This window comes from Oncorhynchus keta, chromosome 6 (genome assembly GCF_023373465.1).
Source record: "Oncorhynchus keta strain PuntledgeMale-10-30-2019 chromosome 6, Oket_V2, whole genome shotgun sequence".
Lineage (NCBI taxonomy): Eukaryota > Metazoa > Chordata > Actinopteri > Salmoniformes > Salmonidae > Oncorhynchus > Oncorhynchus keta.
In genome coordinates this window covers 10,169,121-10,189,891 of record NC_068426.1, presented here as the reverse complement: position 1 = coordinate 10,189,891, position 20,771 = coordinate 10,169,121, and the positions used below count along the sequence as shown (strand labels likewise).

Below are 20,771 nucleotides of genomic sequence, written 5' to 3'. Positions count from 1 at the left end.
GTTAGTTATCTCACATCTCGGAAAAAATATATATTTTTAATGTTGTACTTCTTCTTTGTTCACGAAATTCATGCTAATGTTGGGTTATCGCGCTGGCACGCAATTGACTCCCCCCCAGAATGCACCGCGTAGCCCATTGAGGATGCAGGGAAACGGGCGCACAGTGCGGTTTTGATAGGATTCCCATCTCCTCTAACGGATCTCTGCCGGTGGTATTCGGGAATTCATCCGTAGCTGCGTTGTAATTCACGTCCCTATATAATGAGCGTTTAGCTAGCTAGTAAATCGGTATTTACCGTTCGCTTTTAAAAGCTCCTTCTGTGAAGAAAAACAAATATATATATATATTTTGTCATTATGGATGTTTGGAGAACGTTTCGTCCGTCCCACAACCTGTTTTGGTCCGCTTTCGTGGCGTAAAAGTTGTTGGTGTTATTGTAGCCAGCTCCGAAAGGGTCGGTGGCTTTTCCAGACAAATCTCAGCCTTTCCTTTTGACTCTTGGACGGCAGGAGTGGAGCAGTTTATTCCTGGGACTCGGCCTAGTCTAGTAACGTGAGTTACTCCCCCCCTAAGATAAAGGCTTGGCTACATTTTAATGCACTTTTTCTAAAGCTACCAGATCTGACACAAAAAAAATGGTTTAGACGTTTTTAGTCGTTTCTTCTGACTACAGTTACAAAGCCATTTTGCTAATTTACTAGCAAGTTTAGCTGGAACAAAACACAGGCTACCTTTGCGCATGTGTAAACAAATAGATAAAACACATACATGTTGTGAATAACTATATTTGAAGGAATAGCAATGTTGACACCCTGCAGTTAATGAACTCTATAAAGCTGGGACAAACTGTGAGTGAGAAATCATGTTTGCTAACTAACGTTAGCTAGCTAACAGTAGCTACGTTAGATGCTGATGGAGGATGGTCACAACAAGAGGGTAACATTGAATCTGACATCTCATTTTAACTAGGCTAGACCATTTTCTATACTTTGTTTGAGGGCGGGTATCTTTTGCTCATTATATATTGAAATAAAATATTCACAACACAATAAATGAGTTATTGTAGCGATCAAGACAGGATAATCTTGGAAACCAGAACCAAATTCTGGGGATGTGGGCCTAAATCTGGGCGAGCAAAACCATGAAGTTGTCAATCATTATTCCATCAACATGTATTCGGTGGTGTTTTCCCCTTCTACAGGTATCTCACCAATCTCCAAAGCCTCCAAAATGTCGATTTTAGGATTAAAAAAGAAACAACCAAAGACTTTTAAGGTCAAAGTCATCACTATGGATGCTGAAATGGAGTTTAGCTGTGAGGTAATATACTTTTACCTTATTGTAATGGCATTATATGTTTGTGTGTACAACAAACAGAAACAGTAGCTGAAATAGTAGTTCATGAATGCTCTCGCTCCCTCCTTCCTCCCTCATCATGTTCATGTTAGAAAACAAAAACAAATAATTATTAATGCAAATATTCTCTGTCTTCTCTGCCCCCCTTATCTCTCAGGTGAAATGGAAAGGGAAGGATCTGTTTGATCTGGTGTGTCGGACAGTGGGTCTGAGGGAAACCTGGTTCTTTGGGCTCCGGTACACAGTGAAGGACACCTATGCATGGCTGAAGACAGAGAAACGGGTGAGTGAGAGAAGAGGGGAGTAGGGCAAGAGGAGGAGGGGCAGGGTATTGATAGGAGATGGGGGGGCAAGGGAGATAGGGAAGGAAAGATGGAGAGAAAGCAAGATAATGGAAAAAAATAAGATGTGTAACAGTATTGATTTTTTTGTTTGTGTGTATACAGGTCTTGGATCAAGAGGTCCCTAAAGACTCACCGATAACGTTTCACTTCCTGGCCAAGTTCTTCCCAGAGAAGGTAGAAGAGGAGCTGGTGCAGGAAATCACACAACACCTCTTCTTTCTGCAGGTAAAACAACTGTATTTAAACTCTTGTTAGGGAATCCAGGAATATAACAATGCTTTGATGTCGATTATTTGTGTATATATTAGAGGTAGACCGATTATGATTTTTCAACGCCGATACCGATTATTGGAGGACCAAAAAAAAGCTGATCCCGATTAATCTGATGATTTTTATATATATATTTGTGTGTGTGTGTAATAATGACAATTACAACAATACTGAATGAACATTATTTTAACTATAAATTATTTTAACTAAAATCTATTTAGTCTCAAATAAATAATGAAACATGTTCAATTTGGTTTAAGTAATGCAAAAACAGTGTTGGAGAAGGAAGTAAAAGTGCAATATACGGTGGGGCAAAAAAGTATTTAGTCAGCCACCAATTGTGCAAGTTCTCCCACTTAAAAAGATGAGAGGCCTATAATTTTCATCATAGGTGCACTTCAACTATGACAGACAAAATGAGAGAGAAAAAAATCCAGAAAATCACATTGTAGGATTTTGAATGAATTTATTTGCAAATTATGGTGTAAAATAAGTATTTGGTCAATAACAAACATTTATCTCAATACTTTGTTATATACCCTTTGTTGGCAATGACAGAGGTCAAACGTTTTCTGTAAGTCTTCACAAGGTTTTCACACACTGTTGCTGGTATTTTGGCCCATTCCTCCATGCAGATCTCCTCTAGAGCAGTGATTTTTTGGGGCTGTTGCTGGGCAACACGGACTTTCAACTCCCTCCAAAGATTTTCTATGGGGTTGAGATCTGGAGACTGGCTAGGCCACTCCAGGACCTTGAAATGCTTCTTACGAAGCCACTCCTTTGTTGCCCGGGCGGTGTGTTTGGGATCATTGTCATGCTGAAAGACCCAGGCATGTTTCATCTTCAATGCCCTTGCTGATGGAAGGAGGTTTTCACTCAAAATCTCATGATATATGGCCCCATTCATTCTTTCCTTTACACAGATCAGTCGTTCTGGTCCCTTTGCAAAAAAACAGACCCAAAGCATGATGTTTCCACCCCCATGCTTCACAGTAGGTATGGTGTTCTTTGGATGCAACTCAGCATTCTTTGTCCTCCAAACACGACGAGTTGAGTTTTTGCCAAAAAGTTATATTTTGGTTTCATCTGACCATATGACTTTCTCCCAAGCTTCTTCTGGATCATCCAAATGCTCTCTAGCAAACTTCAGACGGGCCTGGACATGTACTGGCTTAAGCAGGGGGACATGTCTGGCACTGCAGGATTTGAGTCCCTGGCGGCATAGTGTGTTACTGATGGTAGGCTTTGTTAACTTGGTCCCAGCTCTCTGCAGGTCAGTCACTAGATCCCCCCCGTGTGGTTTTGGGATTTTTGCTCACCGTTCTTGTGATCATTTTGACATAAGTCTAAATATTGCTGTTACATTGCACAACCTTCAATGTTATGTCATAATTATGTAAAATTCTGGAAAATTAGTTCACAACTAGCCAGGCGGCCCAAGCTGTTACATATACCCTGACTCTGTTTGCACTGAACGCAAGAGAAGTGACACAATTTCCCTATTTAATATTGTATGCTAACATGAATTTCTTTTAACTAAATTTGCAGGTTTAAAAAATATATACTTCTGTGTATTGATTTTAAGAAAGGGATTGATGTTTATGGTTGGGTACATTTTGTGCAATGATTGCTGTTTTCGGCAATGCGCTTTTGCTACAGTTGAAGTAGGCTGTGATTCGATGATAAATTAACAGGCACTGCATTGATTATATGCAACGTAGAACAAGCTAGTTAACCCAGTAATATCATCAACCATGTGTATTTAACTAGTGATTATGTGAAGATTGATGGTTTTTTTATGAGATAGGTTTAATGCTAGCTAGCAACTTACCGTGGCTCCTTGCAGCCACAAGGTCCTTTTGACGCGGCACTCGCGTGGCAGGTGGTCAGCCTACCACGCAGTTTCCTCGTGGATTGCAATGTAATCGGCGTCCAAAAAGGCAGATTACCGATTTATGAAAACTTAATCGGTGATGCCGATTTAATCGGTCAACCTCTAGTATATATATATCAAGTTGGGATTCAGCTCTTTTATGTTCTGGCTTGACTACTGTAGCTTAATTGTCCTGAGGAGTCTTGTGCCAACTGTTCTCAGACTACCCAGTGTCTTTGCTGAGAACGGGTTGGGCTAATGTCTAATTCACCCTCCAGGTGAAAAAGCAAATATTAGACGAGGAAATTTTCTGTTCTCCTGAAGCCTCTGTCCTGTTGGCGTCGTACGCTGTTCAAGCCAAGGTAAGAAAATAACTTTACAGTTTGAATATCTTGTGTTGATATTACTATATGGGGCTGTGTTTTCAAGGCTTCTCCAGATGTAGATTTCGAAAGCTGTCATTTACATGAATGTCTTTTTCTCTCTCATACAGTATGGGGACTATGAACCAAACTTTCACAAGCCGGGGTTCTTAGCCCAGGATGAGCTCCTACCTAAAAGAGTAAGTAGTACCACTATGGAAAAATAAGTGGGTGTGTGTGCGTGATCGTGTTATTTGTGTATGTGTGGTCGTCTTTTGATGTGAGTGAGATCATGTTGTTATTTGTTTGTTTCCACAGGTTCTGATGCAGTACCAGATGACTGCAGACATGTGGGAGGAGAAGATCACAGCCTGGTACGCAGAGCACAGAGGCATCGCCAGGTAACACCATCTACTACTACACTTATAGAGAAGCAGAGAGTTTCTCAACACTGGACCTGATGTTCTCCCAGCGGTTCACATTCTTGTTGTAGCCCCGGACAAATGCACCTGGGGAGCATTCAGCAGCACACCACATTTTGGAACGTTCAGATAGAAATGTTATGTAGAACATAACATGTATCTCTGACATATAGAATAAGGACTCATGTCTGCTCCATTCATGGCATTTCTATTTGCAAAGTTCGATAATGTTTGGCTGCTGAACGTGGCCCTGATTCAACTTGTCAAGGGCTTTATGATTAGTTGATTGATAGCATCTGGTGTGCTTGTGTGGTTCTATGGCAAAAATGTGTACTGTTGGGGTTACTGGAGCACCGGAGTTGAGAAACACAGCTATAGAGCAATATCTACCAGTACCAGACGAGTCAGATGTAGTTCTGTATCTATGGGAGAAACATGACCCATTGACTTGTGTTGCTGGGCCCGAGACAGTGTTGTCTAATGATTGATGTGTTTGGTATGTGTGCTGTTCACAGGGATGAGGCTGAGATGGACTACCTGAAGATAGCTCAGGACCTGGACATGTATGGAGTCAGCTACTTTGCCATCACTGTGAGTCACTCCTTTAGTCAAACACTTCTCTCTTACTTTGGTTGCGTCCCAATAATATCTCCTTTCTCCTGAAGTGTACACGGGGTCAGCCATGCGGCCCCGCTGGTGCAAATTAGTGTCAAGTGCATTGCTCAAGGGCACATCGTCAGTGTACTATGCAAACACAAACTAATTTAGACCTTTATTTATCTTCGTAGGAACTTTGTCAATAAAGCCAAACACATAGCCTGTATTACATTTAAGGACATAAGACCGCAGCCTTCGGCAGCCCGATTACAACCTTCGGCAGCCCGATTACAACCTTCGGCAGCCCGATTACAACCTTCGGCAGCCCGATTACAACCTTCGGCAGCCCGATTACAACCTTCGGCAGCCCGATACAGTTGACGGTTTTTTACAGTCATATGTTTTTTTGCTGTTTGACCCCCAATTATTGGATAAAGACGCCGTTTAGGGTCGAAGCCTTCTCTGATTAAACTACATTTTGGGAGCATTATACCAGTTATCTCTTCCACATTATCCTCGCTCACCCATCCCCTCGAACTAAGGTTTGTATTGATGTACACACTCCGTCAGACCTGGGTTCGAATACTATCTATGATATTACAATTACTTTGACACATTTGGAAATAACTATTAAGATGTTTTTAGTCAACAAATAGTTGACTATTGTAATTGTAGTTGACTATTGTAATTGTAGTTGACTATTGTAATGTATTTGGAAATACACTTGGAAAGTATTTGCAAATACTCATACACTGACTGTAATAGACTCCCGTGTATTTAACCCAGGTATTTTGAAAATACTTTCAAGTATTACCCTATTAATAGGAAATTGAGACAAAATATTTTAAAATACTTCCAATAGAAGTAGTTGATTCGGGACCCATTTTATGTAAATACTCAGAAATTAATTATTGCACCCTTCTCCGGGGCCCTTCTGAAATCTAATTAACATAATACACATCTGTCTGTTTAAGCTAGAGATGGTTTTTTGTTGTTGCGTGGGCTGCGTCTCAATCCACGTCATCTGCCGATATCTCCCTTCCACATCTGCGGTGGAAGGTGGCAGAGCTAGCTAGAGCTGTGTTTTGTCAGACCACGAGACAAAGTCTAAAGTTTCCGTATGGTAATAATGACCCCTCTGTGGAAAGTTGAGTCTTAAGAACACAATGGTGTTCTCAGTGTTGCTCTACGACCCCTACAAGCATCACGGGACTCGTCTGAAGTCGGTACAGCCTCTTCTGTCTGAACAGTTTGAGCTACACACTAATATGACCCCTCTGTGGAAAGCTGAGTCTCACATGAACACGTACTTCCAAATGCATGGAAGTCAACTGTATATACAAAGGTATGTGGACACGCCTTCAAATTAGTGGATTTAGCTATTTCAGCCACTTCCTTTGCTGACAGGTTTATAAAACTGAGCACACCGCCATACAATCTCCATAGACAAACATTGGCAATATAATGGCCTTACTGAAGAGCTCAGTCACTTTCAACATAGCACTGTCATCGTATGCCACCTTTCCAACAGGTCATTTTGTCACATTTCTACCCTACTAGAGCTCTACCCTCACAGGGCAGCTCTACCCTACTAGAGCTGCCCTGTGAAGAGCTGCCCTGTTACTGTGAAGTGGAAACGTCTAGGAGCAACAACGGCTCAGCCGCGAAGTGGTAGACCACACAACTCACAGAGCAAGACCGCCGAGTGCTGAAGCGAGTACCGAGTAAATGTCATTGCAACCCTCACTACAGAGTTCCAAACTGCCTCTGGTGGCAACATCAGCACAAGAGTTGTTCTTTGGGAGCTTCATGAAATGGTTTTCCATGTCCGAGCAGCCGCACAGAAGCCTAAGATCACCATACACAATGCCAAGCGTCGGCTGGAGTGGTGTAAAGCTCGCCGCCATTGAACTCTGGGAGCAGTGGAAATGCGTTCTCTGAAGTGATTAATCACGCTTCACCATCTGGCAGTCCAACGTACAAATCTGGGTTTTTTTCGGGGACTATCTGTTGTTTTATGAAGTGAATCTGATATTCAATGCGTTTCTGTGGGCTAGTAGCAATAAGGCCAAATTCAATGTTTCATCAAAAAATGTTTACATATTTGTTTTTTATACCTTAAGGGGTCCTAAAATTCTAAATCAAATATCTAAACAATCCTTGGTATGGCCTACTTTTAAAAATCCAACTCTCTAAAAACAAGTCTCTCACCGTTGCCGCCTGCTATAGACCACCCTCTGCCCCCAGCTGTGCTCTGGACACCATATGTGAACTGATTGCCCCCATCTATCTTCAGAGCTCGTGCTGCTAGGCGACCTAAACTGGAACATGCTTAACACCCCAGCCATCCTACAATCTAAGCTTGATGCCCTCAATCTCACACAAATTATCAATGAACGGTGCCACAGGGTTCAATTCTTGGGCTGACTCTTCTCTGTATATATCAATGATGTCGCTCTTGCTCCTGGTGATTCTCTGACCCACCTCTATGCAGACGACACCATTCTTTATTCTTCTGTCTCTTCTTTGTACACTGTCTTAACAACCCTCCAGACGAGCTTCAATGCCATACAACTCTTCTTCCGTGGCCTCCAACTGCTCTTAAATACAAGATGCATTAAATACATTGTCTTCAACCGATTGCTGCCTGCACCTGCCCGCCCGTCCAGCATCACTACTCTGGACAGTTCTGAGAATATGTGGACAACTACAAATACTTAGTTGTCTGGTTAGACTGTAAACTCTCCTTCCAGACTCGCATCAAACATCTCAATCCAAAATGAAATCTAGAATTGGCTTCCTATTTCGCAACAAAGCATCCTTCACTCATGCCGCTAAACATACCCTCGTAAAACTGACCATCCTACCGATCCTCGACATCGACGATGTCATTTACAAAATAGCCTCCAACACTGTACTCAATAAAGTGGATGCAGTCTATCACAGTGCCATCCGTTTTATTACCAAAGCCCCATATACTATCCACCATTGCGACCTGTACGCTCTCGTTGGCTGGCCCTCGCTTCATGTCCATTGCCAAACCCACTGGATCCAGGTCATCTACAAGACCCTGCTAGGTAAAGTACCCCTTTTCTCAGCTCGCTGATCACCATAGCAGCACCCACCTGTAGCACACGCTCCAGCAGGTATATCTCTCTGGTCACCCCCAAAACCAATTCTACCTTTGGCCGCCTCTCCTTCCAGTTCTCTGCTACCAATGACTGGAACGAACTACAAAAATCTCTGAAACTGAAAACACTTATCTCCCTCACTAGCTTTAAACACCAGCTGTCAGAGCAGGTCACAGATTGCTGCACCTGTACATAGTTCATCTATAATTTAGCCAAAACAACTACCTCTTTCCCTACTGTATTTAACTTAATTATTTATTTTGCTCCTTTGCACCCCATTATTTTTGTTTCTAATTTGCACATTCTTCCACTGCAAATCTACCATTCCAGGGTTTTACTTGCTATTTTGTATTTACTTCGCCACCATAGCCTTTTTTTGCCTTTGCCTCCTTATCTCACCTCATTTGCTCACATCGTATATAGACTTATTTTTCTACTGTTGACTGTATGTTTGTTTTTCTCCATGTGTAACTCTGTGTTGTTGTATGTGTCGAACTGCTTTGCTTTATCTTGGCCAGGTCGCAATTGTAAATGAGTACTTGTTCTCAACTCAACTTTAACCTGGTTAAATAAAGGTGAAATAAAAAATAAATAAAAAATCTTAAAACAATTCCATATGTTAGCTTTATTATTATGGGACCAGCAGGTACATATAGAGTTTATATTTTTTTCAGTGTCTTAATAGTACATGTATGAATGCTATATATATGCTATAATATCTCCACAGCAAATGAATTATGGCACAGACATGCATGAGTTTATATATGAATAGTACATGTGTAAATGTTTTATATTGTGATTTCTCCACAGCAAAATAAACGAGACACAGACCTGCTACTGGGTGTCGATGCCCAGGGCCTTCATATTTACAGCCCCAACAGCAAACTGAACCCCAACAAGTCTTTCCCCTGGAGCGGCATCCGCAACATCTCCTACAGCGAGAAGGAGGTAACCACGGTGAATCTGCTATTATTTATTTATTTAATTTTCATCCAATTAAAAATGTATCTCTTGTGTTATGGCTACCTAGCCACATTAAACAGGCCTGCTCTCACAAGCTCACTTTTATGTTTTATGTGAAGTAAACCTGATCTCAGTGGTTTGGTTTTATGTGAAGTAAACCTGATCTCAGCGGTTTGGTTTTATGTGAAGTAAACCTGATCTCAGCGGTTTGGTTTTATGTGAAGTAAACCTGATCTCAGCGGTTTGGTTTTATGTGAAGTAAACCTGATCTCAGCGGTTTGGTTTTATGTGAAGTAAACCTGATCTCAGCGGTTTGGTTTTATGTGAAGTAAACCTGATCTCAGCGGTTTGGTTTTATGTGAAGTAAACCTGATCTCAGCGGTTTGGTTTTATGTGAAGTAAACCTGATCTCAGCGGTTTGGTTTTATGTGAAGTAAACCTGATCTCAGCGGTTTGGTTTTATGTGAAGTAAACCTGATCTCAGCGGTTTGGTTTTATGTGAAGTAAACCTGATCTCAGCGGTTTGGTTTTATGTGAAGTAAACCTGATCTCAGCGGTTTGGTTTTATGTGAAGTAAACCTGATCTCAGCGGTTTGGTTTTATGTGAAGTAAACCTGATCTCAGCGGTTTGGTTTTATGTGAAGTAAACCTGATCTCAGCGGTGTGGTTTTATGTGAAGTAAACCTGATCTCAGCGGTTTGGTTTCCCGACGCTAAAGGCTACCATCTACTCCACAGATGATAACGTGTTATTAACTTTGTCCTCTCCCCTGGTACAGTTCACAATAAAACCTCTGGACAAGAAGAAGGATGTTTTCAAATTCTACTCCTCCCAACTGAGAGTCAACAAACTGGTAGGTTGTTGTTAGTAGGAAGTCAAGAGTTGGTGCCAGTTTTAACCTCTTATCTGGTAAAGTCCATTTTAACCCGTGTGTGTGTGTTCAGATCCTGCAGCTGTGTATTGGGAACCATGACCTGTTCATGAGGAGGAGGAAGGTGGACTCCATCGAGGTTCAGCAGATGAAGTCTCAGGCCAAGGAGGAGAAGGCTCGCAAGAAGGTCCGCTCTCAACACATCCACAGACACTCTACCACACCCCTGTATTTGTGTCGTTTTTAAAGATATACAGTGTTTCTATATAGACTTAGCTGCCAGTATTTTTCAATGAGAAGATACTATGTTGTGAACATAGCACACAGTTCATGTCAGTTGCTACCCAGTCTGTTCTCTGATTGGCTGTTCTGCCTATCAATGGCAGGCAGAGCGTTCTGATTGGTTGCGAGTGATATTTTCTCTTCTCTGATTGGCTGAACTGCCTGTTCATCTGCAGGTGGAGCGTCAGATCCTTGCACGGGAGAAGCAAATGAGGGAGGAGGCAGAGCGAGCGAAGGAGGAGATGGAGAGACGGCTGTTCCAGCTGCAGGACGAGGCACGGCTGGCAAATGAGGCGCTGGTAAGGGTGGCGTCTGCTCCATGAGATCGGGGTCTCCTTAGGAATGTATATGAACTGTTTATAAGTGTTATGTCTGCTTATGAAGGTGTTGTGTCTGTTTGTAGTTGCGTTCAGAGGAGACTGCAGATCTGCTGGCGGAGAAGGCCCAGATCGCCGAGGAGGAAGCCAAGCTGTTGGCCCACAAGGCTGCCGAGGCGGAGCAGGAGAGACAAAGGATAGAGGCTACCGCCCTCAAGACCAAGGAGGAGAAGAGACTGATGGAGCAGAAGATGAGAGAGGCAGAGCAGCTGGCTGTCAAACTGGTGGAGCAGTCAGAGAGGAGGTACAGATATTAAATCAAATTTTATTTGTCACATACACATGGTTAGCAGATGTTAATGCGAGTGTAGCGAAATGCTTGTGCTTCTAGTTCCGACAATGCAATAATAACCAACAAGTAATCTAACTAACAATTCCAAAACTACTGTCTAATACACAGTGTAAGGGGATAAAGAATATGTACATAAGGATATATGAATGAGTGATGGTACAGAGCAGCATAGGCAAGATACAGTAGATGGTATCGAGTACAGTATATACATATACGATGAGTATGTAAACAAAGTGGCATAGTTAAAGTGGCTAGTGATACATGTATTACATAAGGATGCAGTAGATGATATAGAGTACAGTATATATGCATACATATGAGATGAATAATGTAGGGTATGTAAACATTATATTAGGTAGCATTGTTTAAAGTGGCTAGTGATATATTTTACATAATTTCCCATCAATTCCCATTATTAAAGTGGCTGGAGTTGAGTCAGTGTGTTGGCAGCAGTCACTCAATGTTAGTGGTGGCTGTTTAACAGTCTGATGGCCTTGAGATAGAAGCTGTTTTTCAGTCTCTCGGTCCCAGCTTTGATGCACCTGTACTGACCTCGCCTTCTGGATGATAGCGGGGTGAACAGGCAGTGGCTCTGGTGGTTGTTGTCCTTGATGATCTTTATGGCCTTCCTGTGACATCGGGTGTAGGTGTCCTGGAGGGCAGGTAGTTTGCCCCCGGTGATGCGTTGTGCAGACCTCACTACCCTCTGGAGAGCCTTACGGTTGTGGGCGGAGCAGTTGCCGTACCAGACGGTGATACAGCCCGCCAGGATGCTCTCGATTGTGCATCTGTAGAAGTTTGTGTTTTTGAGTGCTTTTGGTGACAAGCTGAATTTCTTCAGCCTCCTGAGTTTGAAGAGGCGCTGCTGCGCCTTCTTCACGATGCTGTCTGTGTGAGTGGACCAATTCAGTTTGTCTGTGATGTGTATGCCGAGGAACTTAAAACTTACTACCCTCTCCACTACTGTTCCATCGATGTGGATAGGGGGGGTGCTCCCTCTGCTGTTTCCTGAAGTCCACAATCATCTCCTTAGTTTTGTTGACGTTGAGTGTGAGGTTATTTTCCTGACACCACACTCCGAGGGCCCTCACCTCCTCCCTGTAGGCCGTCTCGTCGTTGTTGGTAATCAAGCCTGTCAGTGTTCATGTTATTATTATTAGTGTTTTAGTTTAGAGGATAAGTAATTGTAAAGGTCAAATGTAGCCACGAGCAGCAGGAGGAATGGCAGGGATTGCAGATGAGCTTAAAATAGCCGCGGGAGGAATGGTAGAGATTGCAGATGATCTTAAGCAGGAAGAATGGTAGAGATTGCAGATGAGCTTAAGCAGGAGGAATGGTAGAGATTACAGATGATCTTAAGCAGGAGGAATGGTAGAGATTACAGATGAGCTTAAGCAGGAGGAATGGTAGAGATTGCAGATGATCTTAAGCAGGAGGAATGGTAGAGATTGCAGATGAGCTTAAGCAGGAGGAATGGTAGAGATTGCAGATGATCTTAAGCAGGAGGAATGGTAGAGATTGTAGATGCGCTTAAGCAGGAGGAATGGTAGAGATTGCAGATGAGCTTAACCTAAGACAATGCACTCGGTGTCTGCTCAGGGTGCGCTTCATTATGCACCAACGTGATAGCTGCAGGACCGAAACAGTGGAGAAGTTTAAACACCCACTTTCCGCTCTTGGTTATAAAGGTCAGCCCAGCTCTGCTGTATAGTTTGTGCATCGCTGACTAGTCAATGCACAGTAAGTAGCGGTTCCTCTCTGCAGGTCGAAGGAGGCGGACCATCTGAAGCAGGACCTTACAGAGGCCAAGGATGCTGAGAGGAGAGCCAAGCAGAAACTCCTGGAGATCACCAAGACATCTTATCCGGTACAGAAAACTATAACCTTAACCAAGACATCTTATCCGGTACAGAAAACTATAACCTTAACCAAGACATCTTATCCGGTACAGAAAACTATAACCTTAACCAAGACATCTTATCCGGTACAGAAAACTATAACCTTAACCAAGACATCTTACCCGGTACCTGAACCATAATTTTAGAGCTCACCACTACTACAATCACAGCTAATACAACATAACCTCCATGGTGTGGTGTGTACTGGGTATAAAAACCACATCCCCCCTTTTTCCTGGCCCTTATAACTGGCTCCTCTTGTTCTTTCTCTGTGTGTGTTCCAGCTCATAGCGGCCTACTCCACCCCCCCTCCTCCCCCAGAGGGAGGAGACCAAGCTCTGGGATCCGGATCAATGCGCATCGACTTTAAAGACTCTGATATGAAGAGACTGTCAATGGAGATAGAAAGGGAGAGGTGAGCTGGGTTCCCTCCAAATGGCATCATGTTCCCTCAATAGTGCACTAATTTTGACCAGGGTCTGTCGTCTGAAGTAGTGCACGACACAGGAAATAGGGTGCCATTTTGGGACATTTCATTCCAAAAAGTTGTTCCCTTTTCTCATGACCTTGCGAAGCTGAGTAAACAGAACTGATAGGTGAAGGCTCTCACCCCCCCCCCCAGACTAGAGTACGTGGAGAAGAGTAAACACCTGCAGGACCAGCTGAAGGAGCTGAAGTCTGAGATTGAGTCTCTGAAGTTGGAGGAGCAGCAGCAGCAGGCTGGGGTCTACAGCCTCCGCAACGAGGCCCGCGGCTACCCCCCTGAACCACCCTACATGCCCCATAGTAATGTAAGAACCACCCTACATGCCCCATAGTAATGTAAGAACCACCCTACATGCCCCATAGTAATGTAAGAACCACCCTACATGCCCCATAGTAATGTAAGAACCACCCTACATGCCCCATAGTAATGTAAGAACCACCCTACATGCCCCATAGTAATGTAAGAACCACCCTACATGCCCCATAGTAATGTAAGAACCACCCTACATGCCCCATAGTAATATTAGAACCACCCTACATGCCCCATAGTAATATTAGAACCACCCTACATGCCCCATAGTAATGTAAGAACCACCCTACATGCCCCATAGTAATATTAGAACATGCCCCATAGTAATATTAGAACCACCCTACATGCCCCATAGTAATATTAGAACCACCCTACATGCCCCATAGTAATGTTAGAACCACCCTACATGCCCCATAGTAATATTAGAACCACCCTACATGCCCCATAGTAATATTAGAACCACACATGCCCCAGTAATATTAGAACCACCCTACATGCCCCATAGTAATATTAGAACCACCCTACATGCCCCATAGTAATATTAGAACCACCCTACATGCCCCATAGTAAGTAATATTAGAACCACCCTACATGCCCCATAGTAATATTAGAACCACCCTACATGCCCCATAGTAATATTAGAACCACCCTACATGCCCCATAGTAATATTAGAACCACCCTAGTAATATTAGAACCACCCTACATGCCCCATAGTAATATTAGAACCACCCTACATGCCCCATAGTAATATTAGAACCACCCTACATGCCCCATAGTAATATTAGAACATGCCCCATAGTAATATTAGAACCACCCTACATGCCCCATAGTAATATTAGAACCACCCTACATGCCCCATAATATTAGAACCACTAATGCCCCATAGTAATATTAGAACCACCCCCACATGCCCCATAGTAATAGTAATGCCCCATTAGAACCACCCTACATGCCCCATAGTAATATTAGAACCACCCTACATGCCCCATAGTAATATTAGAACCACCCTACATGCCCCATAGTAATATTAGAACCACCCTACATGCCCCATAGTAATATTAGAACCACCCTACATGCCCCATAGTAATATTAGAACCACCCTACATGCCCCATAGTAATATTAGAACCACCCTACATGCCCCATAGTAATATTAGAACCACCCTACATGCCCCATAGTAATATTAGAACCACCCTACATGCCCCATAGTAATATTAGAACCACCCTACATGCCCCATAGTAATATTAGAACCACCCTACAGTAATATTAGAACCCCATGCCCCAGTAATATTAGAACCACCCTACATGCCCCATGCCCCAGTAATATTAGAACCACCCTACATGCCCCATAGTAATATTAGAACCACCCTACATGCCCCATATTAGAACCACCCTAATATTAATATTAGAACCACCCTACATGCCCCATAGTAATATTAGAACCACCCTACATGCCCCAAGTAATATTAGAATCACCCTACATGCCCCATAGTAATATTAGAACCACTCCACCCTACATGCCCCATAGTAATATTAGAACCACCCTACATGCCCCATAGTAATATTAGAACCACCCTACATGCCCCATAGTAATATAATAGAACCACCCTACATGCCCCATAGTAATATTAGCCCCAAGTAATATTAGAACCACCCTACATGCCCCACAGTAATATTAGAACCACCCTACATGCCCCATAGTAATATTAGAACCACCCTACATGCCCCATAGTAATATTAGAACCACCCCCATAGTACCATGCCCCATAGTAATATTAGAACCACCCTACATGCATGCCCCACAGCCCCACAGTAATATTATAATCACCCTACATGCCCCACAGTAATATTAGAACCACCCTACATGCCCCATAGTAATATTAGAATCACCCTACATGCCCCACAGTAATATTAGAACCATGCCCTAGTAATATTAGAACATGCCCCACAGTAATATTAGAACCACCCTACATGCCCCATAGTAATATTAGAACCACCCTACATGCCCCATAGTAATATTAGAACCACCCTACATGCCCCACAGTAATATTAGAACCACCCTACATGCCCCACAGTAATATTAGAACCACCCTACATGCCCCACAGTAATATTAGAACCACCCTACATGCCCCATAGTAATATTAGAACCACCCTACATGCCCCACAGTAATATTAGAACCACCCTACATGCCCCATAGTAATATTAGAACCACCCTACATGCCCCACAGTAATATTAGAACCACCCTACATGCCCCATAGTAATATTAGAACCACCCTACATGCCCCATAGTAATATTAGAACCACCCCCCCAGAACCTCCCTACATGCCCCATAGTAATATTAGAACCACCCTACATGCCCCACAGTAATATTAGAACCACCCTACATGCCCCACAGTAATATTAGAACCACCCTACATGCCCCATAGTAATATTAGAACCACCCTACATGCCCCACAGTAATATTAGAACCACCCTACATGCCCCACAGTAATATTAGAACCACCCTACATGCCCCATAGTAATATTAGAACCACCCCCCCCAGAACCACCCTACATGCCCCATAGTAATATTAGAACCACCCTACATGCCCCACAGTAATATTAGAACCACCCTACATGCCCCATAGTAATTTTAGAACCACCCTACATGCCCCACAGTAATATTAGAACCACCCTACATGCCCCATAGTAATATTAGAACCACCCTACATGCCCCATAGTAATATTAGAACCTCCCTACATGCCCCATAGTAATATTAGAACCACCCTACATGCCCCATAGTAATATTAGAACCACCCCCCAGAACCTCCCTACATGCCCCATAGTAATATTAGAACCACCCCCCCAGAACCTCCCTACATGCCCCATAGTAATATTAGAACCACCCCCCCAGAACCTCCCTACATGCCCCATAGTAATATTAGAACCACCCCCCATAACCTCCCTACATGCCCCAATAGTAATGTTAGAGATGCACTCCTTCCCCCTAAACAAAATGGTGTGGTGTTTTTTTGTTTGTTATTAATGTGAACATGCAGTATCTCTGTCAGCTGTTCCCCCTGACCAGTTTGCATGTTGTTTTTAGTCCCGTTGATAAGAGACTTCTGTTACGGTCTCCTAGCGACCAGGAACGTATCTAAACCCGGGGACAGTTGAACCCTTGATATGACGAGGACAGTACTAGATGGTGTTACTTACCACAAAACTACTGAATTGAGTGTTAAACACTGCAGTTTTTACCCTTTTGATTGTTAAGACACTAATTTCATCTTTACAGTTTAGTGTAACCGAGGCAACAGAAAACAAACTCCATAACTTTCAAATGCTATTTTGACCACATGACCTAACCAGGAAAAACTCAGGGCCATCTTCATGAGGAGTATTTTTCCCTTTCTCAAAACATTTTTGTTCTTTGTTCTTTCAGAGAAACTCTGCCTACATGGCTCAGATGGCTTTTTTTGAGGAAGTGTGATCCAACTGCCATTGGATGAAACAGGGGGTAGGCTAAATGCCATTGGAAGACACACAGGGAGGCGGGACATTGGTTGTGACTCTTGTTCCTTAATGCCAAGATATGCCTACTTCATCTTTCTATGTTTTGTGCCTGATAAAAGGAGCACACTCTCACTCACACACACACACACACACACACACACTCCCAGTGACACTCCAGAAAGGACTGTGCTTTGGAAAGATTTGTATTCCTCAGATGACACACACCACAACACTACAAGTTATCCGTTCTGTTTTATTTGATGCAGCCCTAGTCACACTGCCTGTGGGCGTATATTATCACAGACGGTGCTGTGTGCATGTTCTGCGGATGTATTTTACTTCAATGTTTGGTTTTTAAAGGGATGCCTGGTAGAGTGTGATAGAGATTTGACTGAGGTAGTTTATCCTATATGACTGACTCTACACTACAGTGTGCCTTTAGGAGAATATACTCTCGCAGCGACCAGGATCATGTCTGTCAAGCCACCAGGCTTCAGGTGTGATACCTTGCCTTCGCTGAATAATGTCTTACTCTACTCAGTCGTTTTGTTGTAGCATGGTCGAACTGATCTTCTCCAGAGCAACATGTGTCCTGCATCACATTATGCCTCCTAACCATTGTCAATTCAAACTGTCATTTCAACGGTTTTATGTTTTTAGTATTTTAGACTGTTGACGTGCCTTTAACTTTGCTTTTTAAAACGTTTTCTTCACGTTACGAACATTAAATATGCAATCCCTCGTTCACTAGTTCCTGTTATGGAGCATCCCAAAAGGCACCCTACTCCCTATTTAGTGCACTGCCTTTGACCAGTGCCCTATTTAGTTCATTTATGGTGACATTTGGGACAATGACCTGCCTGGATTGTCAAACACCTCTGTTTAGCTCCAACACCTCTGGGGTGGGTTTAGCTCCAACACCTCTGGGGTGGGTTTAGCTCCAACACCTCTGGGGTGGGTTTAGCTCCAACACCTCTGGGGTGGGTTTAGCTCCAACACCTCTGGGGTGGGTTTAGCTCCAACACCTCTGGGGTGGGTTTAGCTCCAACACCTCTGGGGTGGGTTTAGCAGGCAGACAAGCCCACTTCTCTTCTGATTTCTACGACATCTTGTTAGTGCTTAGCTCAGAGGAAGGTTCCATCTAGAAAAGTAGGGAAGACATTCTGTATATGGAGGAGGAGAAGAGGGAGACAGAAGGTGGTTTGTGCTTGTGAAGGAAGTAGATTTTAGATGTAATAACTCATGGTTAAGGGTTGGGGTCAATTCTATTTCACAGAAATGATCTGAAATTAACAGACTATATAATAAGATTATAATGCCTATTTGCTGAGTTGAAATGGTCTGGACCCAACCTTTGTTGTGTTTTTAGAATGGGAACCATGTCTTAAATGGCCAGATATCCTAACTAACAGAACACTGCTTGGCAGATTATGCAACATTTTTAAGGTTGGGGGTTGGTTTGGCAATTTTGTGGGTGCAGACACCTGCACGTACAGAGACACACAGCCATGTATTCAAACCATGTGTCAATATCACATTTAAACCCTACATTTTATTAGTCATTTTTATTGTAACATAAATTATTGTTAGATCTGTTTTACAGAAGTTTCCTGTAACCGATGTCAGGTTTGAATCGAAACTGTTGTTTTGGATGGCAGGATATCACACACGCACTCTCAGCATAAGTGTTGTGTACATGTGTTTTTCATTTCTGATGGTTATACCTATGTATGTGTGTAGAATAGTGTTGTTGGGTTTTATAATGTTGTTTATCTTACTGTTGTTGACTTTTTCCATCCTCTCCCCCCTATCCTCCTTTCCCTCTCTCGCACTCCTCCTTTTTCATGTGTTCATCGGCTTTAAAGGGCTTAAGTGTCACATCAGTTTGTTTTTAACTGTTTGTTTTAATAGATGACCTCAGAACTGTTTCATATCTATAGGTTTACTGTAATCACCCAAATCTGTCCCAAGTGGCACCCTATTCCCTATATAGTGCACTACGTTTGACCCGGGCCAGCATCAGGCTCGGGTCAAAAGTAGTGTTCTATACAAGGGGGAATAGAGTTCCATTTGGGACACAGACACTATATGGCTGTCTCTCAACACTCTGTCGTTGCCTCCTTTCCTTTTTAGAGTGCGGCAAGTAACCTTGCGGTTAGTTAGGCCAGTAAACAGCCGAAGAGGTCGCTGATTCGAGTACCTGAGCCGACAAGGTGAAACATTTGTCAATGTGCCCTTGAGCTCCAGGGGCGCCGTACTACTATGGCTGACCTTGTAAAACACTACACTGGACTGTGTTTTTCTTCTTCACAACCTTGATTCCGTTCCTTCATTGCCGCTAGTCGATTTATAGAGGTGTAGAGGTTTCCTCTGTGTAGAGGTTTCCTCTGTGTAGAGGTTTCCTCTGTGTAGAGGTGTCCTCTGTGTAGAGGTGTCCTCTGTGTAGAGGTGTCCTCTGTGTAGAGGTGTCCTCTGTGTAGAGGTGTCCTCTGTGTAGAGGTGTCCTCTGTGTAGAGGTGTCCTCTGTGTAGAGGTGTCCTCTGTGTAGAGGTGTCCTCTGTGTAGAGGTGTCCTCTGTGTAGAGGTGTCCTCTGTGTAGAGGTGTCCTCTGTGTAGAGGTGTCCTCTGTGTAGAGGTGTCCTCTGTGTAGAGGTGTCCTCCGTGTAGAGGTGTCCTCCGTGTAGAGGTCTCCTATCATGCCCTGCCAGATCAGTGGCCATAGAGGAAAGGACACAAGGGAAGGAAGCTAGTTAACACTATTAAGACACAGCCAGGTAGGGACATGCCAAACAAAAGCTAGTCACAATGTCTGATTTCCGAGATGAAGTGTTTTGAGTGCTGTTTTTTTTTTTTTTTTGTCATAAGAGAATCAATGCTGTCAAAGGGCTTGGCTGTTGCTTATTAAAACAAATATACATTAGCATTGCTTGTTTTGTCATAGTTCTTGATGGTTAGTCTTGAAGTTGTACAACACTTGTGTTGATGTTTGGAATACATTTGAGAAGACCGATTTTTAGATCCAACTGGCATTTTACTTCTGTCTTTATCAACCCCTCTGAAAGACCCATAGCTACAGGTTTTAGAAGAGGGTGTGCGGAGCTGTTATTGTGGGGGGGTGGGTAAGTGCCTTGACTCAATGGCAGAACGGCAGGCAGCTCACTTTCCGACAGATTATTTCCCCGGCAGACCCGGGATTCAAACTAACAACCCTCCACCTCTAACTGCACCCTTGGCAGCTACACCAAAGACAGATTGATTGTTGGGGATGAAGTGTTGTCACCAATGATAAAAGTGAAAGGAAGTGCGAGTCCAAATGAAGCAGGAGAGGACCGCATCCATCGATCAAATATTTGTGAAGTACTTTAAACATTTTTGTGCTTAAACTGTACAACTCTAATCTAACAAGTTAGATTCATGATACATGTGTTTTGCTGA

General features: G+C 43.1%; 1 protein-coding gene across 14 annotated transcripts; it reads left to right on the top strand.

The window, feature by feature from the left end:
- Positions 1-84: 84 nt before the first annotated feature.
- Positions 85-20,259, top strand: nf2b (NF2, moesin-ezrin-radixin like (MERLIN) tumor suppressor b). 14 transcript variants are annotated; one of them, XR_008138791.1, is made up of 18 exons: positions 85-553; positions 1,203-1,321; positions 1,515-1,640; positions 1,804-1,926; positions 4,123-4,206; positions 4,338-4,406; positions 4,525-4,607; positions 5,144-5,219; positions 9,167-9,313; positions 10,098-10,172; positions 10,264-10,377; positions 10,649-10,771; positions 10,876-11,093; positions 12,906-13,008; positions 13,324-13,454; positions 13,662-13,830; positions 17,266-19,716; positions 20,023-20,259. XR_008138791.1 is itself a non-coding variant. In XM_052520554.1 (17 exons), exons 2-17 carry the CDS (start codon positions 1,232-1,234, stop codon positions 17,311-17,313), a joined length of 1,779 nt encoding a protein of 592 aa, XP_052376514.1. In that variant the 5' UTR covers positions 85-553; positions 1,203-1,231; the 3' UTR covers positions 17,314-20,259. The 14 variants fall into 14 exon arrangements, 2 of the variants coding, with proteins under 2 accessions (XP_052376514.1, XP_052376516.1); XR_008138781.1 differs by having other exon boundaries at positions 19,768-20,259; XR_008138790.1 differs by having other exon boundaries at positions 17,266-19,733.
- The last annotated feature ends 512 nt before the right edge of the window (positions 20,260-20,771 follow it).